General features: G+C 39.1%; 1 protein-coding gene across 21 annotated transcripts in view; it reads right to left on the reverse strand.

Moving 5' to 3' along the window:
* The window catches only part of FHIT (fragile histidine triad diadenosine triphosphatase), a 1,501,610-nt gene that overhangs the window by 1,055,432 nt on the left and 419,247 nt on the right, over positions 1–26,931 (reverse strand). For 11 of the 21 annotated variants that reach the window (XM_059940087.1, XM_059940081.1, XM_059940084.1 and 8 more), the window contains one exon: positions 12,911–13,002. The exons of 8 other annotated variants lie outside the window; for them this stretch is intronic. In XM_059940087.1, the coding sequence (XP_059796070.1) occupies positions 12,911–12,958 (48 nt within the window). In that variant the 5' untranslated portion in view covers positions 12,959–13,002. The remainder of the gene's footprint in view (positions 1–12,910; positions 13,003–26,931) is intronic. 2 more of the 21 variants (XM_059940093.1, XM_059940094.1) reach the window with 1 other exon arrangement.

Below are 26,931 nucleotides of genomic sequence, written 5' to 3' on the forward strand. Positions count from 1 at the left end.
CCCAACCTATCATGACCAAATCCTATCTACCCTCCAAAGCCCTCCTTCAACTCCACCTCCACCAGGAGTCTTCCCTGCCATTCAGTTGCAATGAATCCCTTCAGTCTTGGCATGCCCATGGTATTTCCACGAACAAATGGAAGTATTTTATGTGCCTGTCATATTTCCTCTTCTAGACTGACAGCACCTTCTGATCATAATCTGTAACTGGCACATAGTAGGCACTCAATGAACATTTGGTGAATAAGTAGATGTCTGAGTAAAAAATTTGCTCTGCATAAATGAGTAGCTTTATACCATGGTTATGCTAGATACTACTTAATGAGAAGGGAAGGAGAATCATTTCCTAAGGACTTTCATGGTTGCTTTGGCCCAAACTGAGAGTTCCATTTAACTTGTCATTGACTTAGGCTCACAAATCAAACCCGCAGGAGGATTTGTCAATAACCATATTAGTCTTCTAGGACTGACATAACAAAATACCACAGAAGTGTACTTCTCAACAGTTCTAGGGGCTGAAAGTGCAAGATCAAGATGTCAGCACATTTGATTTCCCCTGAGGCCTCTCTCCTTGGCTTGCAGAAGGTCACCTTCTCGTTGTGCACATGATTTCTTCTCTCTGTGGCTGCATCTCTGGTGTCTTTTCCTCTTTTTATAAGAACACCAGTCATATTGGATTAGGGCCTCACCCTTATGACCTCATTTAACCCTTATTACCTCTTTTAAGGGCCCTCTCTCCAAATACAGTCACATTGGAGGTTAGAGCTTCAACATACGAATTTCGGAGGGACAAAATTTAGTCCATAACAATAACATACACAAATACTCAAAACATGAGTATTCTGGAAGTTACTTAAGTCCACGGGAGATGGGAGGTCAGGGAAAGCATGCATAATTCATTGCTCCTTGAGGTGAGTCTTAATTGCATTCAGGCCCTGATTATATTAGCAAAACATTCAGCCAGTGGAAGCAGATTTGGCACTCAAATACACACTGTCTTATTTAGATGAAAAACTCAACTCTCTTCAGAATTTGTGGGATTCAGTTGGGGGGCCCAGACACTCTTCCCTTAGAGATAGAAGAACATCAGCAACCCTGGCAACATCCACAATAACACTGGCTGCTTTTAAAGCCACAGCCTCTCCCCAAAACACGTCTAAATTTCCAGCTAAACCCTTGTGCATTTTCTAGGATAAGGCTCACTTCACTCCTTCTAGGATACAATTTATCCGAATCCTATCTTTCTGAATACAGGCACAGAGCTTTACATAGCTGAATACAGGCACAGAGCTTTACATAGCCCTGGAAATCCCAACCAGGTTCTCATGCCAGCATTCCTTTCTTAGGCATTTTCTCATTCTAATTGCTGTTACCAGCATATACAGTTACTACTAGATAGTTTGACTTTCTCACATTTTTCAAATCACTAATTCCCAATTAGGCAGATCCCTCACATCAATCCATAAGTTAATGGCCCCCATGGTATTTGTTCATAGCCCTCTCCTAAGACACTTAATACTTTTTACCTGGTAGAATAATGATTTATAGACATATGTGTCTCTCTTGCCAGATTTTTGAACTTCTTAAGGTTAGAATTGTGTTGGATCCATTGTTTCTTCCCAACCAGTGTCTAGCCTGATATGGCACACAGCAGTCACAGTAGGAGTTGCCTGTAGTTCACACAGACTTTTTGGGAGTGTAATAGCAACTCTAAGCAGCTAAGTATCAGAAGCAACACATCACAAAGTCATCCAGCTCCATTACGGGTGAAGTCAACACCTTAGAGAGACCAAATACCTCTCTCCATTTTTAATCCAAAGCTTCTAGTCAGTTGACCCAGAAACTCCCCACACCTCTACCATGACCTACCAGTTTGTCTAAAATAATAAAGAGGAAAATGAGAGCCTATTAGCTCCACTTCCATTCTCCAGTCAATCATCATTCTAAATTATTAATCAGTTGAAGTATTGCCAAGAAATATTCAGGCCCCTTTCCAAAAGTATGAAGTAGTCATTTTTCAAGTGAACAATTAACCAGTTTATTCATCTAGAAGTCACAGAATTTATAGAAAAGCTGATTCCCTTTCTTTTGTCTTTTTTTTTTCCTTTTGGACGTTGCAGGAGGTAAGAGAGAGATAGGTGAAACTCAAATATAGCTTCCTTTCATTCACTCATTTATTGAGTTACAGAATCCAAGTTTATAAAAGATGTTTTAAAATATTTCCTGACCATAAGCATCTGTAACACTGTCCCAGTAGTATGACACTCCTGACTAATCACTGCTGGCAAGGACAAAGTGATCAACTGTCACCACCCTTTCTTCTCCATGATTGATTTGGTAAAGCAACCATAACTGATGATTTCAAAGGAGCTTATATTCTGGGGGAGGAGACAGTCAAAAGAGAAGGTAAACCAAAAAATAAATAAAACAGCAGTGGTAACTTTTACAAAAGAAACAAAAAGGGGCTAAGAAAAGGAGAAGATGTACCTTAAGTAAGATGTTAGTAGTGGGACTTGTAATCGATGGATCAGAAGAATTCTGAAACTGGGGACCTAGTATGTAATCAAATCCAAGGTATGAAAGTGGCATGGAGAATTTTAAAAAGACATTTAGTTCTAGTTACCAACTGACCTCAGAGACTCCAAATTTCCAGGGCATCTACTTCTCTGTCTTTTATTTTAGTCACGTGTTGTTTCACTACTATTATCACAATTTCTTAGCAGTAATTTTCTGAGCAAGAGATACAGTGTGCAATTGGCGTTGTCAGTCTCATCTGATGCTCATTAACAATCCCAACTTTTATGTAAGTGATGTACGTTTAAAGGGAGTGCAGTATGTAGCTAAAAAAAACTTTTTTTCTTTTATCTTTTTTGGCTTTTTTTTTTTCCCCCTGGAGGGAAGGTGAACAACAATATTTAGTTTCAACTATATCTTTAGAAGGTTGCTTAGGCATATTTTGATAGCCTTGTCAATAAGAGTGGAGTTCAGGACAATTAAATATCCTTTAATTTTTAAGTATATACTCTGGGGTTTATGACCTTCCTAGGTCCTAGGCACCTTTTCTTTGGGAGGCTCAACACAATATTATATATGATACATTATAATAAAGAAGTGTTCAGTGAAAAATTTTTGAGAAGATTTTTGTATTTTTGCATTTGAAATTATTTGGTTGCACACAATTTGGTTTATTAAATTTTAAAATTGGCTAAAATTTCTCAACAATCATCATGCAATTCAGACATTCTTAAGACGTGAGAAAAGCAAACTCATAAAATGTCTCTAAACACAGACTCTTTATAATTACTAAATTTAGTAATTAATAGCAATAGCACAATGTTCTATTTTGTTGACATTTCATTAACTATCTAATTGTCCTGACTCTGCAATTTCTACATACTTCAAATCCAAAATCATTTTCTTTTCCTTTTAGTTCTCAATATTTTTCTAAGCCCTTGAAAAATGCATTGGCCCTAGTCGTTAGGCCCAGGTGTCTAAAGGTTAAAGAAGCTACAAAGTGTGTGTGCATCCCTCGATCTCATAATAGTGGTGGTGATGCTGTGGGGGGTTAGCCCCCCAAAAAACTAATGCCATTATAACCATGCATGATCCCAGGCAGCCTAAATGAATGTACCAAAATCCCTTTTTAAAAAAAAAAAAAAAAGCCTGCCCTGATTTTACTGTGATTTATGCACTTTCCTCTGAAGTTCCACTCAACTTCACTTACAAAGATCATCTTGCTTCTCTAGCAAATTCTCATACCTTAGGGCATAAGAATCACCTAGAGTTCTGGTTAAAAAAATGGAGACTCCTGGGTCCTGTCTCCAAAGAATCTCATTTATAGATCTAAGTGGAGCTCAGAAATCAGAGTTTGTAACCTTCTGAAACCCTGAAGTGTTTATTGGTTGCTAAGCCATTGGTTGATGCCTTGTGATTGATGATAAGAGCTGCTGAATCAGTTGAATTGAAATGCTGGATGAGTCGAGTCAATTTAGGCCAGGCTCTGTCAACCCTGGCTCATATTAGAATAACCTGGAGAGCTTTTAAAAACAGTTACCCCCCAAGGATTCTGATTTATTTGATCTGGGGTGGAGCTTGGGCACTGGTATTTTTTAGAGCTACCATGCAAACAAATCAAACAGCCTAATTATCATAGGTCATGATAGCCTAGGGTATCAGCTCTCAAAAGGGGTTAACTCACCCATTGAGGTGATGCTAAGGCCTAAACCTCCTAAAATGAAAACACAGCAGCAGAGATTTAGCAAAACTAAAACCCATCCAGATCTCTTATTCCCAGTTTGTTTCAGCCTCAACACACCCAAGTCGGCCTTAGAGCTATAGCACAAAAAGGTGAGCCCTTTACTTTGGTTTTCATCTCCTGGCAGAATGATTTAGTAGCTCTATTATAAAAGCAACTCCATTATCATTACAGTGTTTGAATTATAAACGAAACCAAAAAAGATGCAGAAGGAACAGTCCTTTAATCAAAACTGTAAAATAGAACAATTTCTGGCTGCACTTAAAAGCAAACTCCGAAATATTAAGAGTAAACTCTCCAGCCCTTTGATTCCTGCCTCTTTCCTGTAAGAGCGACACTACACATTTTTTCAATTAAGCAGTTTGACAACCTGAAGAAACTTACAGCGCATGATTTAATGAGCATATACTGTATGCATGGTAATCGGCAGGCTGACAGTTTGCTCATTTCAAACTGACAAGAGAGCACTACACATTAGTAAAAAAGTTTTGGGAGGGTCTCTTTTCATTAAGTAAGCTTTACGGTTAAAGAACATTCTAACTGTATTGGCAAAGCTGTCACTAGTGGTCCCAGGGTGACCTTACTCTCTGTCACTCTCCAAGTCCTCAAGTCCTGACCAAGAAATTATTTTTTAAAAAACAAAACACAAACACAAAATATAGACATTTTGATGCTCTCAGGGGTATGTGGAGTCTTCTGAGTCACAACTCCGTCTGTGATTTCACATAATACTAATTCTAACCCAGTGTGTGCTGGTTCTTCACAATGACAGCTTTATAAACTGGAATACTTCTTGGAAATATATACCAGTACTGTTAAACTCTTCCATATTTTAGAAGCAGTGAAATGTAGCAGAAAAATCAAGGGCTTTGGTGACGTAGAGATAGGGGTTCAAGTTTTGTTTGGTTTTTTTTTAACATCTTTATTGGAGTATAATTGCTTTACAATGGTGTGTTAGTTTCTGCTTTATAACAAAGTGAATCAGTTGTACATATACATACGTTCCCATATCTCTTCCCTCTTGCTTCTCCCTCCCTCCCACCCTCCCTATCCCACCCCTCTAGGTGGTCACAAAGCACCGAGCTGATCTCCCTGTGCTATGTGGCTGCTTCCCACTAGCTATCTATTTTACGTTTGGTAGTGTATATATGTCCATGCCACTCTCTCACTTTGTCACAGCTTACCCTTACCCCTCCCCATATCCTCAAGTCCATTCTCTAGTAGGTCTGTGTCTTTATTCCCGTCTTACCCCTAGGTTCTTCATGACCTTTTTTTTTTTTCTCTCTTAGATTCCATATATATGTGTTAGCATACGGTATTTGTTTTTCTCTTTCTGACTTACTTCACTCTGTATGACACACTCTAGGTCCATCCACCTCACTACAAATAATGCAATTTTGTTTCTTTTCATGGCTGAGTAATATTCCATTGTATATATGTGCCACATCTTCTTTATCCATTCATCTGTTGATGGACACTTAGGTTGCTTCCATGTCCTGGCTATTGTAAATAGAGCTGCAATGAACATTTTGGTACATGACTCTTTTTGAATTATGGTTTTCTCAGGGTATATGCCCAGTAGTGGGATTGCTGGGTCATATGGTAATTCTATTTTTAGTTTTTAAAGGAACCTCCATACTGTTCTCCATAGTGGCTGTATCAATTTACATTCCCACCAACAGTGCAAGAGTGTTCCCTTCTCTCCACACCCTCTCCAGCATTTATTGTTTCTAGATTTTTTGATGATGGCTATTCTGACCGGTGTGAGATGATATCTCATTGTAGTTTTGATTTGCATTTCTCTAATGATTAATGATGTTGAGCATTCTTTCATGTGTGTGTTGGCAATCTGTATATCTTCTTTGGAGAAATGTCTATTTAGGTCTTCCGCCCATTTTTGGATTGGGTTGTTTGTTTTTTTGATATTGAGCTGCATGAGCTGCTTGTAAATTTTGGAGATTAATCCTTTGTCAATTTCTTCATTTGCAAATACTTTCTCCCATTCTGAGGGTTGTCTTTTGGTCTTGTTTATGGTTTCCTTTGCTGTGCAAAAGCTTTTAAGTTTCATTAGGTCCCATTTGTTTATTTTTGTTTGCAGAGAAAGCTTTCGACAAAATTCAACACCCATTTATGATAAAAAAACCCTGCAGAAAGTAGGCATAGAGGGAACTTTCCTCAACATAATAAAGGCCATATATGACAAACCCACAGCCAACATCGTCCTCAAAGGTGAAAAACTGAAACCATTTCCACTAAGATCAGGAACAAGACAAGGTTGCCCACTCTCACCACTATTATTCAACATAATTTTGGAAGTTTTAGCCACAGCAATCAGAGAAGAAAAAGAAATAAAAGGAATCCAAATCGGAAAAGAAGAAGTAAAGCCGTCACTGTTTGCAGATGACATGATACTATACATAGAGAATCCTAAAGATGCTACCAGAAAACTCCTAGAGCTAATCAATGAATTTGGTAAAGTAGCAGGATACAAAATTAATGCACAGAAATCTCTGGCATTCCTATACACTAATGATGAAAAATCTGAAAGTGAAATTAAGAAAACACTCCCATTTACCATTGCAACAAAAAGAATAAAATATCTAGGAATAAACCTACCTAAGGAGACAAAAGACCTGTATGCAGAAAATTGTGACACTGATGAAAGAAATTAAAGAGGATACAAATAGACGGAGAGATATACCATGTTCTTGGATTGGAAGAATCAACATTGTGAAAATGACTCTACTACCCAAAGCAATCTACAATCCCTATCAAACTACCACTGGCATTTTTCACAGAACTAGAACAAAAAATTTCACAATTTGTGTGGAAACACAAAAGACCCCAAATAACCAAAGCAATCTTGAGAACGAAAAATGGAGCTGGAGGAATCAGGCTCCCTGACTTCAGACTATACTACAAAGCTACAGTAATCAAGACAGTATGGTACTGGCACAACAACAGAAATATAGATCAATGGAACAGGATAGAAAGCCCAGAGATAAACCCACGCACATATGGTCACCTTATCTTTGATAAAGGAGGCAAGCATATACAGTGGAGAAAAGACAGCCTCTTCAATAAGTGGTGCTGGGAAAACTGGACAGGTACATGTAAAAGTATGAAATTAGAACACTCCCTAACACCATACACAAAAATAAACTCAAAATGGATTAAAGACCTAAATGTAAGGCCATACACTATCAAACTCTTAGGGGTTCAAGTTTTGACTAAAACCTTTATACATGGCCTTGGTCAAGTGACATCACTTCTCTGGGGCTCAGCTGCCTAACTTATGAAACACAGACAGTAACATCTACTTTGTATGGGGAAGACTGTAAAAATGCTTCACGGTTACTGACAACATAGGGGCACTTAAATAAATAGTAACTAGATGACCCATAGTAGTTCAGACTCTGGAGTTTTAACTAAGTTAACTACAGTCAGACTCCTTAGATTTCTACCATGAAACTTTATTGGAGTTATATAAAGACAACAGTAAACTAACATTTATGTACCAGTGTGGTCTCAATCATTCCTACCAAGATTCTGAAAGGTAGATGTTATTACCCCATTTTTATGAAATCTCAAATACAGGAAGGGATCTTCAAGATCACATGAGAAGTTTCTGACATGTTTTAACATATCTGATCATAAGAATATGCAACTTCCTGTGTTTCCCTCTTTGCTCTGCCTGCCAGAAAACCCAAGAGTGAATTTATGTGCTTAGTATATATTCGCAACCCTGTTAGCAACAGTGACTGGTGGATTTCTTTTCTGATTTTCTATGTATATTTTATTAATCTTATTTTAAATTGGTTATAAACCATCACAAATGAGGTACTATTTCTTAGCTAGCTAATAAAGAAGCTAGTAATAACTAGGATTTGTGTCACGTGATTCCAGGCTAGGCACCCTCACATATATTTGACATACAGATATCCACACTCTCCAACTATGCTTTTTTTCACTTGTGTTGAGCTTTGATTCCACAATTTTATGAAATGGTTGTTAGCCTGAAGTGATGAGTCACCTGTGTCTCGACGCAAAATTGAGATAGTCCTCAAAAAATTCTAGACTCAAAAATAATCTCATTGGAATTTTATCAGGTATATACACTAATTTATAATTCTTATCTTAATGTAATAACCTATCTATTATTATCAAACAGTAACTCTGGTAATACCTTTTGTCTTAAAGTTTAATTTCTCTGATATTAATATAGGCACTCTAGACTTCTTATGCTATTTCCATGGTGTATCTTTTTCCACCAATTTACTTTAAACTTAACTGTATCTTTATATTTAAAGTTTATCTTTTAACAGAAAGTAGTTTTTTTTTAATCCATCCTGATAAACTCTGATTTTTAATTAAAGTATTTAGTCCATTAACATTTACTATAATTAAATATGATTAGCATGATATGGTTGCATTTAGAGCTACAATTTCATTGTTTGGTTTCTGTTTGCCCCCTCTGTTTCTTGTTCTCTGTTCGTTCTTTCCTGCATTCTTTTGGGATCATTTGAAAGGTGTTTAGGATTCTACTTTAATTTATCTATTGGATTTTTAGTGATAGTTCTAAGCAGTAAAATATACATTCTTGACCTTTCACAGTTTACTTAGAGTTCATTTCATACCACCTCATATAAAATCCAAAACCATACAACTGTATAAGTCCATTTACTATGCAGCCCCCTCATTATTTATGCTATAATTGTCTTATGTATGACATCTACACACAGCACATTATAAGCACCACAAGACAGTGTTATGATTTGGCTTTTAAAAGTTCTGTGTGTTTTAAAGACACTGAGATGAAAAAAATACTCTTTTATATTTACAATCTCTGACATTCTTCATTCCTTCCTGAAGATTTAAGATTCCATCTGGTGTTATCTCACTTCAGCCTGAATAACTTCCTTTAGCATTTCTTGTGATGTAGGTCTGCTGGCAATGAATTCTCTTAGTTTACTTTTATCTGAAAATGTCTTTAATTAGCCTTCATTCTCAAAGGATATTTTCACTATATATAGATTTCTGGGTTAACAGGGTTTTTTTTCCTCTCTTCAAAAACATCATTTTAGTTTTTCTAGACTCTGTAGTTTCTGATGAGAAGGTAGTGCTAATTTAAAGCACTGTTTCCTGGAAGGTAACATGCCATTTTTCTCTGGCTATTATCAAAATTTTCTCCTTATTGTTGGTGTCCAGCGGTTTGAATACGATGTGCACAGGCATAGTTTTCTTCAAATTTATCCTGTTTGAGGTTCACTGACTTTCTTGATTTGTAAATGTATGTGTTTCATCAAATTTAAAAAATGTTGGCCGTTATTTCTTCAAATATTTTTCTGTCCCATTCTCTTTCTTCTCTCCTTCTGAGACTCCAATTACTTGTATGTTAGACATTTTTACTTATGTCACAAAGGCCCCCGAGGCTCTTTTCATTTTTTTCTGTTCAGTTTTTTAAATCTTTTTTCTTTCCGTTCTTCAGAAAGAAAATTTCTACTGCTCTATCTTTAGGTTCACTGACACCTTCTTTGGTTATTTCCAATGGATGTAAGCTCAGTGAATTCTTATTTCAAATATTGTACTTTTCAGTTCTGGAATTGCCATTTGGTTCTTTTCTGTAGTTTCTATTTACTATGTTTTTACTCATTATGAGTGTATCTTTCTGTCCTCATTGAGCATGGTTATAATAGCTGCTTTAAAATCTTTGCTAATTCCCACCTTTGGGTCATCTTGGAATTAGTCTTGCCTTTTCTCTTCAGAAGGGGTCACATTTTCTTGGTTCTTCATATGCTCTGTAATTCGGGGTTGTATCATGGGAATGTATGAATGTGAATATTATGGAGTAAAGACTCTAAAATCTGTTAGACTTCTTTGAAGAACACTGATTTATTTGTTTTAGCAGGCAATTAATTCAGTTATACACAAATTGAACACTATCTCTCGGGTGGCAGCTCAAATCTCAATTCAGTTCTTTCATCTTTAGCTGTGCTACTTTATATCTGCTCCATGCGTTCGTGGTTCAGGGGTCAGTCAAAACTTTGGGTAGTATTTATTCGCTGAATTGGGAGCCTCCCCTGTCTTCCTCTCTCCTTTCCAGAATTCTAGCTTCATTATCCAGTGGCTGTGGTTGCCCTGAACCCTGTTCTTTGGGTCTTCAAACCAAAAAGACTGTGTTTTTTCTACTGGAATTAGTCACCCCAAGTGACATTAATTAACCTCAACATGTCCTCAGTCGAAAAGCTGTAAAACGGGTAACTCACTCTGCGCTGGCCCCTGCTTCCAAGTGTTGAATCTCAATTCCCTTTCAGAATCTACCTGCTTATTTTCACTCTCTAAAGCTTTCAGGTAATTTTTCCCCCATACTTTATAGTTGTTATCTGTGAAAATGCCAGGTTCAGTAGAGTTCACTTAGCCATACTAGAAATGGAAACAAGTAAAAACATATAGGAAATATTCCTTTGCATTTAGCAGTTTCTCTCCTCAAAATACTCAACCTCCATTCACTACCTCACCTAGTGATATTGGGTTTTGGTTTTAACTAGAAACATAAGTCACACTCAGAGCTTCCTTGATCATCCTGCCAAATACATGAGGAGACTTGGAATGAAAGTACAGCATAAAGTTAAATTATAAAATATAAAACATCAATCAGATCTGGCTTTTACACTGGCAGCATGTAATCTCAAAGCAATGAGGCTTGTACAGGATCATGACTACCAAAGATTATCTACATGGTACTTTGCCATGTTATTTATTTTACCTTAGTTTTTTGGTCTCAGATATCTCTATATCTTGCCTCATTGAAAACTGCAATAGGTAATATCCTAAGAGAAACGGAATATTGAAAATGATGTCCTTAAACACCAATACAGAATTCGTAAGTGCACATTTCCTGCTGATAATAGTTCTTACCATTTTTTGAGAGTTTCTGTACACCAGGTATCCTGTTAATCATTTTATAAAAATCGTCATTTAATCTTTTACAACCATTCTATGAGGTAGTTCCTACAATTAGCCTCATATTATGGAGGAAGACACCACAGCTCAGAGAGGTTAAGTGCGTTAACTGAGATCACACAGCAAATAGCAGAAATCTGAGTCAGTCTTTTTAAAGAAAAGAAACAGCAAAGTGTGGGACTTTGGAATCAATAAGCACATGCCTTTTACTACGAGGAGAGAAAAGAGAAGTGTTTATAAGCAAAGAGAAATAAGTGGAGATCCTAAAACTCAAAGTTATAGCCTATAATTCCTCCTTCCGCTAATTATTAATATTAAAAAGCCCCTCTTTCAGATATATATATTTCATATTGACAGCTTTCATGTTAAAAAGAGCCTTGCTTCAGGGCTCAAAAACACTAAACAGAACCATAACACAAGGATCAAACAATCCCATGCAAAGCTCATAATAAAGAAACACGTAACACCAGGGTTCCATTTCAGCTCATTTCATTTACTGTCCTTAAACCTTCTGCATCTTCCAGAAAAACACTCTAGACGGGAAGCTGATTCACCAGAAAGAAATCAGGCACATTAAGAAGTGAAGATGCCTGACTCATCCCTCCATAATCTGCATTTGGTGAGTACTTCTAGAAAATATAGCAATGTGTCACAGTCCTACAAATTTGAGGGGCAGTCTTTTGCATGAATCCATGAGTTTCAAGCAACTGTGGAACGAGAATAGAAAACAGGGCCAAGAGTAAGTAAGCAGACAATGTAAAGTGGAAACAGGAGACTGGGTCTTGACTGAAAGCATACAAAATCTTTGTGTTCTGACACATGGGGCTATTCAATATTTATATTTATTACACATGCTAACTTCTTTGTTGAGACCTCGGAATGGGAGATACTATGTGGGGAGTAAAGATGAGAAGGGGTGAGAGAAAAGGAGAGGGGTATACACAAATGAGTTCTAGGGAGGGATTAAATGAACACTGTCCACTGACATCATCAAAACTGGGGAAGTTTTGTCACATTAGCACATTCCCTTCCTTTATTGCTATTTTTTTTAATGTATATTAAACTTATCCAGTGAAACCATCCAAAGACATACAAAGAAGAGTAATTATTTTGCCCTATCCTCAGGGCTTTTAATAAGATTTATTCTGCACTGTCCCAGCGAATGCCACTAGGATTTCCTCTGACCAAGAACAATCCTTTGCTATTTCCGGAGATACGTTTCATATCAGCGTGTCCTCCTGCTACTACTAACGTCATTTCATCTCCACGATCATTCTCAAAACTATGCAAAGCATAACAACTTGTCTTTGCAACTGCTTAACCTTACTTTTTATACATAAAAATTATTAAATATGTTAACTGTCTGGTGGAAGGGAGAATAATATAATAGCATGTCAATCAGGTAACAGTAAAGCTACATTTCATGAAAGGGAAGGTAATGCTTTCTCCAGAAAGTGAAGTCATCACTCCTTTATTTAACTGACATAATATTTATACCCCAAGTTTTAAATGGCAGCTACAAATAGAAATCAGGAGAGGGTAAATTCTCCAAGAAAATTGAGCCCCAAAATTTTACCATTTTAAGAGGTCTATTTTATATGTACATAGAAATCTTACTACTATTATGAGGATACCCATAGTAGGTCAGTTATACCTAACTCTACGAAAAATTTTAAATTAAGTAAACTCTACCTCTCTGAATACTGTTACCTCCTCAGAGCGCTCAACAGCAGGGTGCATGGAGTTTTACAGAGGGTCTCGGCAAGCAGGCAGTCCTGGGATACCTACACCATAAACAGAAATTCAGATAATCATTTCTGCAGTGATCTAGATGGCTTATAGTACAACTTCATTACGGACATTCACCGTGAAAACTGAGCTAGCATGACAGCATTGGTACTGTTAAAAGGGTAGAATAAAGGCACATGTGCAACTTCTAAGTATTGTCATTACTCTGCACAAGAGAGATCACGATTCAAGAGTGGCTTAAGTGACTCCTACAAGATCACATAAAGTAAGGAGTAGAATGGTGCTTTGACATTCCATCTTCCCATTTCTAGTCCTGGGCTGTTCTGGCTGCATTATTATTTGCCCTTCCTCAGAGCCAGCCAGTCCTGGCACAGGGGTTTTCCATTTTGCCTAAAGATGAGGCCAACCCAGAAGTTGGTAGGAAGAGTACTTTTCTGGTTTTGTGGCAGTCTATACCAAAGCATCTGTCTGAAAGGTATTTTATGGGTCAATCTACTTCCTTTCCTTTGAAACCTTGGTGTCCATGAGAATCTGAGGGAAACTGACAGTGGAAGGAACAAGGGTTTTTGGTCCTACTGACCTGAGTTTGAATTCTGGTAATACATTTACCATCTCTGTGTCTTATACAGCTGCTTAACTTCACTGAGCCTCACTTTTCACTTCTGTCAAATGGGCATAATAATATATGAAGGGTATATCTATTGATAGAGTAATTTTTTTTTAATTCATTTATTTTATTTATTTATTTTTCACTGTTGGGTCTTCATTGCTACACGCTGGCTTTCTTTAGCTGTGGAGAGCAGGGGCTACTCTTCGTTGCAATGCATGGGCTTCTCATTATGGTGGCTTCTCTTATTATGGAGCACGGGCTCTAGGGCACCCGGGCTTCAGTAGATGTGGCGCATGGGTCCTGTAGTTGTGGCTCGCAGGCTCTATAGCGCAGGCTCAGTAGCTGTGGTGCACGGGCTTAGTTGTTCCACAGCACGTGGGAACTTCCCAGACCAGGGCTTGAACCCATGTCCCCAGCATTAGCAGGCGGATCCTTAACCACTGCGCCACCAGGGAAGCCCTGAGAGAGTAATTTTTTTAAATGAGGATAAAACATCAGATAGCACAGGGGACAGGGAGAAGTGGGCAGTCATCTGCTGCATATTTTGAAAGAGGATCCGAAAGGATTGGCAATGGACTGAAGGGAGAAAGATAACACCTAATTCCTTGATAATACATAGAATTAAATTAGAAACCATAACAATTTAACTTACTGATCATCAGAAGCAGTAATCTTCTCAAATGCCAGACCAGACAAAGATAGTGGCAACGTACGTAACAGAGAATAAGTAACCAGAATGTATAAGGAACTCCAAAAATCAAGAACAAAGATGAACAAAGATATAGAAAAAAATGGTGGTTCAAAGAAGAAATCTCAATGGACAAAGAACATAAAAAAAAAAGCTCAGACTCACTAGAGGAAAACGCATATTAAAATATCTTTTACTAGAATAGTAAACATGAAGAAGACAGACAAAATTCAGTGTTGTCCAAGAAGTGGAAAAAAATAGCATAATACTCTAGTTTACTTCTGGCTGAATCATGAATTGGTATCATCCTGGTGAGCAATTTTGTTATATTTATCAAAAGTAATACTACATATATCCTACAGCTTACTGATTCTTATTGCAGGGTATACTGGGTTCAAGCAACATGGACACAAGGAGACATATACTAAAAAGATTATTGCAGTGTTTTTTTGTTTTTGTATAGCAAAACTTGGAAATGACCTAAAAGTTGCATTGGAAAGGGAATAGGCAAATAAAATGTGCTATATTTATAGGATGGAATATTATGCAGCTGTTAAAATCAACTGATTTTATAGGCATCAATACAGATAAATGTCATAAATACTGTTACATTAAAAAAGCAACAAGAAGGAAAGATTTAAACATAAAATATTTAAACAAAATAGTATATATTGGTTGTTGGTATATATATGTGTGTACATAAAAATATAAACAATAGACTAGTTAAATATTACATCCTAAATTTATGGTAGGGAATTTTCAGCAGGATGTACAGGCAGCTGAGAGAGTGAAGGGTGGAAGGAAAACAGGCTATGGTAGTTAAAAGGGAATTTAGTTTCATCAATAATTTCTTTAAAAAGAAACAAACACACAAACCAGAAGTAAATTTGACTAGCCATAAACAGATGCTCCTTTTTAGATAGTAGAAATACAGATGCTTATTATACTGCCTTTTGTGCTTGTCTGTATCTTTAAGTTTTTCTCAAAATAAAGGAAGTAAGAAAAAAGGGAGGGAGGAAAGAACGGAGGGAGAGAGGGAGGAAGGGAGGGAAGGAGGAAGTAAGTTAGCTCATCATCAGTTCCGGTGTGCACTTAAACTGGTCATAGATGGTTGGTTTCTTTAAGGATGAATCTCAAAACTGTTTTCATAATCAGTGAGAAGGATAGCGATTCCTCCCAGGTTGGCTCAGCTCGGAGGACCGAATTTAAGTTCAGCCAGCAGAGGGAACCATCTGTCATCTGGAAAGACACTCAGCCCTTAGCCAGGAGAACCCCTTCAGCACACACCAGTGCCTCTGGAACCACGGGGAAGAGGGAACATGCATTTACAGACAAAGTAAACTGAGAGCACATCACGGACATCTTTTCATCCTTTCTAAAAGGTTCGTTGTAATTTTACAGAATCAAGGGAACAATATGCTTGATTAGTTCTTCAGCCGACTTAGCAACTTTGCTTTTTCCGTTTCTCTCCTTGAAGCAAGTTTGCCGTTAACCTTATATGTTCTAGGGCTTGAGATTAGATTCTTCCCCCTCCAAAAGAGAATTTTTGCTTTAAAATAAAAGTTAGCTTTAAGATAATTCATTTTTGCCAGTAATACCAAAAGACGCTCGTTGAGACGAGGAGGTCATTCTTTAAGGAGGCTAGAATTGTAAAGAATGTTCCGTCTCTTCCTGGAGGGAGAATCTGTGGAGGAAAAAAGCTTGCAGGAAAGTTCAGTAATCATGAAGTAAAAGCCCCAAAAGACTTCCTCCTGGGCCAATACTGTGTTTAAAAATGCCTTATCTGTACACTTCCTTGAGAAACCTTAAGGCCTTGAAGAAGCAGTTAGTCAAACCCTTAAAGGAAAATCTGGCAATCCCTCTATCTTTACGTAATGCAGCCAGGAGGCAAAGGGCACCAATTCAAGGCCGTGTATGCCTCAATTGCTTCGCCCCATCACAGCCCTGATATTTAAATTTCATCCTTTTATGTGTGTCATCCTACAGATGGGATTTGGGTTGGTTTCTAACAATAAAACAAACAAACAAGGTAGAAAGGGAATGTTATGAATAAGTTACCAATGTAAATGTGCTATGTTGTGCCTTTGAATTTGGGTGATGATAAACATGATTCTGCACATGGAAATTAGACTTTTCAGAACTACTACACAGAATCATTTAATTTGTCTGAGTAAGTACTTACAATAACGTGGCTGCTCTGCACCGCAAAAAACATTGGATTTTCAAATGAACAAATGAAATATGTGTTAACTCCTTATAAATGGAACTGCAGCAAAGGACATTCAGTAGCAGATCCTTTTGAGATACTAAAACAAAAGAAGTTGGATTTAACATGAGACCTGAAGGATGAGAAGGAGGTAAAGAAGGGCTAGAGGATGGCCTTCTGGGGAGAGAGAATACAACATTCAAAGGCAGAGTATATAGTGTCTTCATTGTTATTGAAAGTCAGTGCAAATTGTCCATTGAATGGACCATTTTATAATGACTTTTTTTTAATAAATTTATTTATTTATTTATTTATTTTTGGCTGTGTTGGGTCTTCGTTTCTGTGCGAGGGCTTTCTCTAGTTGCGGCAAGCGGGGGCCACTCTTCATCGCGGTGCGCGGGCCTCTCACTATCGCGGCCTCTCTTGTTGCGGAGCACAGGCTCCAGACGTGCAGGCTCAGTAGTTGTGGCTCACGGGCCTAGTTGCTCCGCGGCATGCGGGATCTTCCCAGACCAGGGCTCGAACCCGTGTCCCCTGCATTGGCAGGCAGACTCTCAACCACTGCGCCACCAGGGAAGCCCTGAATGGACCATTTTAATTGAACAACTATGTATCCAATACCTACTATGCACCAGGCACTGTGCTGAGCCCTGGGACATAACAGTAAGCAAGACAGATATGAATCCATGCCCTCAATCTTTCCTCCTGATACTTATTCCTGTTTGAAAACTGCACTAAAGTCAACATTCGCTTTGTAAACCAGTAAATTCCACCTTCAGTTTTGATCCGAAAGAGAGTCTACCAGCATGGAAAAACTGTAGTGCTTTCTCTGGTCAGACAAAGAAGGCTACATAAGCTAGTAATTCCCTTTCAGCCTTAGGGATCAGGAAACCTACAACCAAATTTAGTTCTCTCATTCCATGGACCTACCAACTTATACTAGTAAAGATGGTCACATTTCTGTCTTATGGTTGTTTTAGTACTTGCACACTACCTTTGATTTAGTAAACAGCCTCAAATTCTTTGGGAAGTTGGTAAAAGATGGGGAGGAAGGGAAAGTAGAAGAGGAACATAAGGGAGTTTCTTGAGGTCCAAAGTGCCTTTTGCAGTTTTCACAGCACCTTCCACAGATGCTGAATGGAAAGCACTTAATAACTTTGCATTGATGAATGGATCAATGACGAACACAAAGCTTTCCTGGCTCAGCCTGGGTTCCATTATGGGGGATGGGAGGAAGTGAAACTTATTTCTCTCTAATCTCCAGTTTGAAAGGGAGAGCTCAAAACAGTAGGTGAAAAGTTTAGCATGATTGTCATTGTGAAGCAGCTCAATAACCAAACAGAAGAGCCATGGTGACCACAAGAAGAGAGGGGTAAGAGAATTTTAAGGTATCCTTAGAGATTTATTTCAGGCAATGAGGTCCTTGTAATATAGAACATTACTCTCTCTTACTCTAGTGCTAGTCAAAACAAGAGAAATGTCATAGTTTAAACTGATGTCTAAGTAACAGGGAAAAATGTTAAGGTTCTTTATGACAAAATGGAAATATATTTGCAATTCTATTTCCTGATGTTCTCTCACTTATGTTGGGGAAAAAAAATGTTAGTCCTTTTGCTTTAAAACTCCCCATTGGGAAAATTAAACTATAATCTATCTGGTTAACTCTAGGAAGAGGACGAATAAATTTAAAAGAAGTTTAGAAGACACCCACTTTATCAATATCAGAGCACTGTGGAGTTCGGTCTTTTTCATAGCTAAATCCATCCCATTCACACAAGAAAACAACAAATGTTGCATTCAAGGAGGTATTAAAACATCTCATCCCTGTTGTTAGTCCAACATATTAATGAGACTTTCTGAATTAATCTCTGATCACGAACTGTCTGTTGACGTGATATAACTGCAGTAAATAGTGTACAGCTTGCTTCAAGTAGCTAAGACCAGTTTCACGATGCTTCAGTTCTTTGACAGGTAGAAAATTAAATCATTCTATATTCACCTAAGATTAAATCATTTCTGTATTCTCCTAAGACTGAATCATTTCTATATTCCTCAGAAACTCTTAAATTCTAACAAGTACATCACTTCCCCAACTAGTTGATAAACAGAAAAGAAAATATTATTATGGGATGGTACTTGAGGAAATAGTTAAAAGGTAAAACTCAGAAAACAAGATTGTGAAGATGTATGATGAGGAGATTCTCAAAACGGCAAGGTGAGGGAAGGAAGGAGTTGCAGCTGAATAATGCATGTTTTTAAAAGGTAAGCTATTCCTTAAAGCAATTACCAAAACGTGAGAGTTCCTTTCATGGTTCTCAACCTTATACTCTGAAAGGGAACTTCTTATAATGCAAGACTAAGAGAGCCAATTACTTCAGCACCAAGCTACATCCTAAATCTCTGGACTTGGCAGTTCAAAAAAACTCTTGGAAAGTGTTCTTATAAAATCTTCACTAACAGCTCTGACTTTATAAATGTAGATTCTAAAAGGATGAATGAAAACTAACCAATTAGATAGCAAAGTAGAGAAGAGAGAGCACTGAATAAAAGACCTACCAGAATTTCAGTTATACCTCCACGACTAACTAGCTCTGAGACTTAGATCATATTTATAATAAAAATCATAATCATGAAAAATTAATAATCACACAGCACATAGTGTGCCAAGAGCTTCCCATACATTATCTAATGTAATCTTTATTACAACCTGAGAAACTTTCATGGAGTTGAGTAGCTTGTCCAAGACCACCCAGCTGCTTTGAGGGGTGGGATCAGGATTCGAACACAAGCCTCTCCAACCCCAGAGCCCAGCCTTTAACGATCCATTATGCAGACAAGTTCAGTAACCGCCTAAGATGATATAAAAGGCTTCTATCAGCAATGAGGTACTAAAATTTATGAGGCAAGATAGGATAATGGAAAAAGCTCAGGTTTTGAAGTGACTTGTGGCCCAGGAGAGCAGCTTCTTCTCTAAGCCTTGGATTCTCAGATAACACTACTTACTTTACAGGCTGTCCTAAGGATTAGAGACAATACTAGAGCTACTAGCCCACAGTAATAATAATGATAGCTAACATTAACACAATGCTTACTATGTGTCAGGGGCTAAGCCTTTTTCACACAGTAAATCATGCAGTCACAATGACTTAAAGAATACTATTGTTTTTATTCCTGTTTTACAGATGCGGAAACAGAGGCAAAGACAGTTACCAGACCTAAATCACAGTTACTAAACTGAAGATCTGGGATTCCAATCCAAACAGAATGACTCACTCAACGAATCATACATATTGCATATTGGACACATACTGATACATGAAAGACCTCTGCTGTTTCCCAAAATCTGTGTTAATCTCACCCAGAGTTCAAGATAAATTCAGCAGAAGAGAACAATCCATATGGACATCCAGATGGTCTGCCTATTTCTGGCAGTCAGCCAATTATACTTAAAAAAGAAAGCAAAACAAAACAAAAAAAACCCCTTGACTTCAATAGGAATTAGCTAGAGAGTGACACATCACATATATCATAGATATGTATACACATATATGGCTAAGCTTTTCTTTGTTCTGTTTCCTGGCTGATTGCTTCCTTCATGTTGATATCCTGTTGCTTTCGTTTTACATATAAAACCACCAAAGCTCCATAAAAGTTACTTTTCTGCTTTCAACCTGGGAGAAATTCAGTCTCTTACTCTCCTAAAACATTATTTTAATAACATATTTTATTTAACCTAGTATATAAAAATATTATTTCAACATGTAATAAAAATTAACAAGATACTTTACATGTTTTATATGAAGTACAATATTCAAAAATCTTAATATGTTTTATATTTACAGTTCATCTCAAGTCAGACAAGCTATGTTTCAATGCTCAGTAGCCACATGTTGCTAGTGGCTACCATAGTGGACAACACAGGCCTAGAGTGACTGGCTTCCTGGTTGGTATTTCTAGGTCTCTTTTCTTGGGCTGGTCAAAGTCCCCAGAAAAGTGTCTTTCAATCTCGTGCCTAGCTGCCATTGTTCTGGGATTTAAGTGTGGGAAAGAGTGGAAGCCCCGTTATGCAGACTTTCACTTAATCCCCCTGTTTTCATCACCATAGCTCTGTCCTCAGCTATGCCCAGTGACCCCAGTCACAGATCCTGTGCTTCACCCCCCTCCAGCCTTCCTTCTGGGGAGTGGAGGAACGGTGAGAGGGACAGCTCCCAGGCTATGAAGGTTAGGCAACGACTCTGGGGATCTAATATTATTTACTGTTTTTTCAACATTCTTTTCGTATTCCTTCACTCTCACTTTTGTAGATTTATAATGCCACTAATTCCTTAGATTTCACATTTTTTTCCTTCTAAATCAGTCTCTGGCCTTTTTAGGCAGCTTCTACAATTACACTGTTATCTTCCCAATTCTTTTTGTTCACGTGTCCCCCCTTTTTAATTAAACTTCTTATTTTGAGATAATGTTGTTAGAAAAAAATACAGAGAGATTCCATGTACCCTTTACCCAATTTCTCCCAACGGTAACATCTTGCAAGTCTACAGTACAATAGCACAAGCAGAATGCTAACTTTGATACGCTCAAGATACAGAATGTTTTCATTACCATAGAGATCTGCCTACCGCCCTTCTATAGCCACACCCATCGCCCTCCCACCTCACACTGACTTAACCCTTGACAACCACAAATCTGTTCTTCATTTATATAATTATGTCACTTTAAGAATGCTATATAGGGCTTTCCTGGTGGTGCAGTGGTTAAGAATCTGCCTGCCAATGCAGCGGACATGGGTTTGAGGACTGGTCCTGGAAGATCCCACATGCCGCGGAGCAACGAAGCCCGTGTGCCACAACTACTGAGCCTGCGCTCTGGAGCCCATGAGCCACAACTACTGAGCCCATGTGCCACAACTACTGAAACCCATGCACCCTAGAGCCCGTGCTCTGCAACAAGAGAAGCCACCACAATGAGAAGCCCGCGCACCACAATGAAGAGTAGCCCCCGCTCACCACAACTAGAGAAACTCCACGTGCAGCAGTGAAGACCCAACACAGCCAAAAATAAATTTTAAAAAAAAGGAAGAAAAAAAAGAATGCTATATAAATGGAATCATACAGTATGTAATCTTTGGGAATTGCCTTTTTTCTCCTATAGCCTAAATCTCTGAAGGTTCAGTCAGGTAGTTAGTTCCACGTTATCAATAGCTCATTGCTGAGTAGTGCTCTGTGGTTTGGATATACTACTGTTTCTTTAACCGTTCACCCAGTACAGGTCGTCTGTGTTGCTTCCAGTTTTTGGCTACTACAAATAAATCTACTATGAACATTCATGCACAGGTTTTATGAGAACATAAATTTTCATTCCCTCAGGATAAATGCCCAGGAGTACAGTAAGTGAATGTTTAGTTTTATAAGAAACTGCCAAACTATTTTGCAGAGTACTGGTACCATTTCACATTCCCACCAGCAATATATGAGTAATCCAGTTTCTCTGCATCCTCATTAGCATTTGGTGTTATCACTATTTTTTTTTTAAGCCAGTCCAATAGGTATATGGTGACATATCTCTGTGGTTTTAATTTACATTTCCCTGACAGCTAATAATATTGAACATATTTTGATGCACTTACTTGCCATCTATAAAACCTTTTCAGTGAAATACCTCTTCATGACTTTTGTCCATTTTCTAATTGGATTGCTTGGGGTTTTTTTTACCATTGTTTGAGAGGTCTATATATATTCTAGATACTAGTCCATTGTCAGATATATGGTTTGTAAATACTTTCTCCCAGTCTGTATCCGTCTTTTCATCCTCTTATCAGGGTCTTTTAAAGAGCAAAAGTTTTAATTCTGATGATGTCTAATATGTGATTTTTTTTCCTTTTATGAATTGTGTTTCAATGTCAAGTCTAAGAACTTTTTGCCTAGCCCTGGATCCCAAAGATTTTCTCTTATGTTTTCTTCTAAAAGTTTTATAGTTTCATGTTTTACATTTAAGTCCATTATACATTTTGAGGTAACTTTTACATAAGGTATAAGACTTAATTTTAGGTTCATTTTTTGCTGATTGCTCCAGGATCATTTTTGAAAAGTCTCTCTTTTTTTTTTTTCCCATTGAGGGATTTGTACATTTGTCAAAAATCAGTTGGGAATATTCACTGAGTCTATTTTTTGGCTTCTCTATTCTGATCCATTGACATACATGTCTATCACTTCATGAACAGCCACATAGTAACTGTAAAATAAGCCTTAAAATCAGGTAGACTGATTCCTCCCACTTTATTCTTCGTTTCAATATTATTTTAGCTATTCTAGTTCCTTTGTCTTCATATAAATTTTAGAATAATCTTTGTCCATATAAAAAGTCATACTGGGATTTTGGTAAGAGCTGCATTAAATATGTATATCAATTTGGGAAGAATTGGTATCTTTACTATGCTGAGACTTCCAAATCATGAACATGGTATGTCTCCCATTTGTTTAGATTTTCTTTGATTTCAGTCATCGGCATTATGTCACAGTGAGCATACAAGTTCTGTGAATGATTTATTATATTTATACCTAAGTATTTCATAATTTTGAGCTACTGTAAATTGCATTTTTAAATACAGTGTCTACATGTTCATTGCTAGTATGCAGAAATACAATTGATTTTTAAAAACTGTCTGTATCGGGGGAGGAGAGAAGATGGCGGAAGAGTAAGACGCGGAGATCACCTTCCTTCCCACAGATACAGTAGAAATACATCTACACGTGGAACTGCTCCTACAGAACACCCACTGAACGCTGGCAGAAAACGTCCGACCTCCAAAAAGGCAAGAAACTCCCCCCGTACTTGGGTAGGGCAAAAGAAAAAAGAAATAACAGAGACAAAAGAATAGGGACGGCACCTGCACCAATGGGAGGGAGCTGTGAAGGAGGAAAGATTTCCACGCACTAGGAAGCCCCTTCGCGGGCAGAGACCGCGGGTGGCAGAGGGAGGAAGCTTCGGAGCCACGGAGGAGAGCGCAGCCACAGGGGTGCGGAGGGCAATGCGGAGAGATTCCCGCACAGAGGCTCGGCGCCGAGCAGCACTCACCAGCCCCAGAGGCTTGTCTGCTCACCCGCCGGGGCGGGCGGGGTTGGGAGCTGAGGCTCGGGCTTCGGTCGGATCCCAGGGAGAGGACTGGGGTTGGCGGCGTGAACACAGCCTGAAGGGGTTAGCGCATCACAGCTAGCCGGGAGGGAGTCCGGGAAAAAGTCTGCAGCTGCCGAACAGGCAAGAGACTTTTTCTTCCCTCTTTGTTTCCTGGTGCGCGAGGAGAGGGGATTCAGAGCGCCGCCTAAACGATCTTCAGAGACGGGCGCGAGCCGCAACTATCAGTGCGGACCCCACAGCAAAAGGGGCGCAGAGGGAAAAACGGAGAGATTCCCGCACAGAGGCTCGGCGCCGAGCAGCACTCAGCAGCCCGAGAGGCTTGTCTGCTCCCCCGCCGGGGCGGGCGGGGCTGGGAGCTGAGGCTCGGGCTTTGGTTGGATCACAGGGAGAGGACTGGGGCTGGCGGCGTGAACACAGCCTGAAGGGGTCAGCGCACCACAGCTGGCTGGGAGGGAGTCCGGGAAAAAGTCTGCAGCTGCCGAAGAGGCCAGAGACTTTTTCTTGCCTCTTTGTTTCGCGGCACGCGAGGAGAGGGGATTCAGAGCGCCGCCTAAACGAACTCCAGAGAAGGGCGTGAGCCGCGGCGATCAGCGCGGACCCCAGAGACGGGCGTGAGACGCTGGGGCTGCTGCTGCCGCCTCCAAAAAGCCTGTGTGCGAGCACAGGTCACTCTCCACACGGCCCCTCCCGGAGCCTGTGCAGCCCGCCACTGCCAGGGTCCCGTGATCCAGGGACAACTTCCCCGGGAGAACGCACTGCGCGCCTCAGGCTGCTGCAACGTCACGCCGGCCTCTGCCGCCGCAGGCTCGCCCCGCCTCCTCTGTACGCCTCCCTCCCCGCGGCCTGGGTGAGCCAGAGCCCCCGAAGCAGCTGCTCCTTTAACCCCTTCCTGTCTGGGCGGGGAATAGATGCCCTCAGGCGACCTACACGCAGAGGCGGGTCCAAATCCAAAGCTGAACCCCAGGAGCTCTGCGAACAGGGAAGAGAAGGGGAAATCTCTCCCAGCAGCCTCAGAAGCAGCGGATTAAAACTCCACAAACAACTTGATGTGCCTGCATCTGTTGAATACCTGAATAGACAACGAATCATCCCAAATTCAGGAGGTGGACTTTGGGAACAGGATATATTAATTTTTCCCCTTTTCCTTTTTTTTGTGAGTGTATATGTATATGCTTCTGGGTGAGATTTTGTCTGTATAGCTTTGCTTTATAATAGCTTTATTTTACTTCACTATATTATAGCCTCTTTCTTTCATTCTATTTTTTCTCCCTTTTACTCTGAGACGTGTGGACGAAAGGCTCTTGGTGCTCCAGCCAGGCATCAGGGCCGTGCCTCTGAGGTGGGAGAGCCAACTTCAGGACACTGGTCCACAAGAGACCTCCCAGCTCCACGTAATACCAAACGGCAAAAATCTCTCAGAGATCTCCATCTCAACATCAAGACCCAGCTTCACTCAACGACCAGCAAGCTACAGTGCTGGACACCCTATGCCAAACAACTAGCAAGACAGGAACACAGCCCCATCCATTAGCAGAGAGGCTGCCTAAAATCATAATAAGGCCACAGACACCCCAAAATACACCACCAGATGTGGACGTGCCCACCAGAAAGACAAGATCCAGCCTCACCCACCAGAGCTCAGGCACTAGTTCCCTCCACCAGGAAGCCTACACAACACACTGAACCAACCTTAGCCACTGGGGACAGATACCAAAAACAACGGGAACTACAAACCTGCAGCCTGTGAAAAGGAGACCCCAAACACAGTAAGATAAGCAAAATGAGACGACAGAAAAACACACAGCAGATGAAGGAGCAGGGTCAAAACACACCAGACTTAACATATGAAGAGAAAATAGGTAGTCTACCTGAAAAAGAATTCAGAATAATGATAGTAAGGATGATCCAAAATCTTGGAAATAGAATAGACAAAATGCAAGAAACATTTAACAAGGACGTAGAAGAACTAAAGAGGAAGCAAGCAAGGATGAAAAACACAATAAATGAAATTAAAAATACTCTAGATGGGATCAATAGCAGAATAACTGAGGCAGAAGAAAGGATAAGTGACCTGGAAGATAAAATGGTGGAAATAACTACTACAGAGCAGGATAAAGAAAAAAGAATGAAAAGAACTGAGGACAGTCTCAGAGACCTCTGGGACAACATTAAACGCACCAACATTCGAATTATAGGGGTTCCAGAACAAGAAGAGAAAAAGAAAGGGACTGAGAAAATATTTGAAGAGATTATAGTTGAAAACTTCCCTAATATGGGAAAGGAAATAGTTAATCAAGTCCTGGAAGCACAGAGAGTCCCATACAGGATAAACCCAAGGAGAAACACGCCAAGACACATATTAATCAAACTGTCAAAAATTAAATATAAGGAAAACATATTAAAGGCAGCAAGGGAAAAACAACAAATAACACACAAGGGAATCCCCATAAGGTTAACATCTGATCTTTCAGCAGAAACCCTGCAAGCCAGAAGGGAGTGGCAGGATATACTTAAAGTGATGGAGGAGAAAAACCTACAACCAAGATTACTCTACCCAGCAAGGATCTCATTCAGATTCGATGGAGAAATTAAAACCTTTACAGACAAGCAAAAGCTGAGAGAGTTCAGCACCACCAAACCAGCTTTACAACAAATGCTAAAGGAACTTCTCTAGGCAAGAAACACAAGAGAAGGAAAACACCTACAATAACAAACCCAAAACATTTAAGAAAATGGGAATAGGAACATACATATCGATAATTACCTTGAATGTAAATGAATTAAATGCTCCCACCAAAAGACACAGGCTGGCTGAATGGATACAAAAACAAGACCCATATATATGCTGTCTACAAGAGACCCACTTCAGACCTAGAGACACATACAGACTGAAAGTGAGGGGATGGAAAAAGATATTCCATGCAAATGGAAATCAAAAGAAAGCTGGAGTAGCAATTCTCATATCAGACAAAATAGACTTTAAAATAAAGACTATTACAAGAGACAAAGAAGGACACTATATAATGATCAAGGGATCGATCCAAGAGGAAGGTATAACAATTGTAAATATTTATGCACCCAACATAGGAGCACCTCAATACATAAGGCAAATACTAACAGCCATAAAAGGGGAAATCGACAGCAACACAATCATAGTAGGGGACTTTAACACCCCACTTTCACCAATGGACAGATCATCCAAAATGAAAATAAATAAGGAAACACAAGCTTTAAATGATACATTAAACAAGATGGACTTAATTGATATTTATAGGACATTCCACCCAAAAACAACAGAATACACATTTTTCTCAAGTGCTCATGGA

Source organism: Balaenoptera ricei, chromosome 11, assembly GCF_028023285.1.
Source record: "Balaenoptera ricei isolate mBalRic1 chromosome 11, mBalRic1.hap2, whole genome shotgun sequence".
Classification (NCBI taxonomy): domain Eukaryota; kingdom Metazoa; phylum Chordata; class Mammalia; order Artiodactyla; family Balaenopteridae; genus Balaenoptera; species Balaenoptera ricei.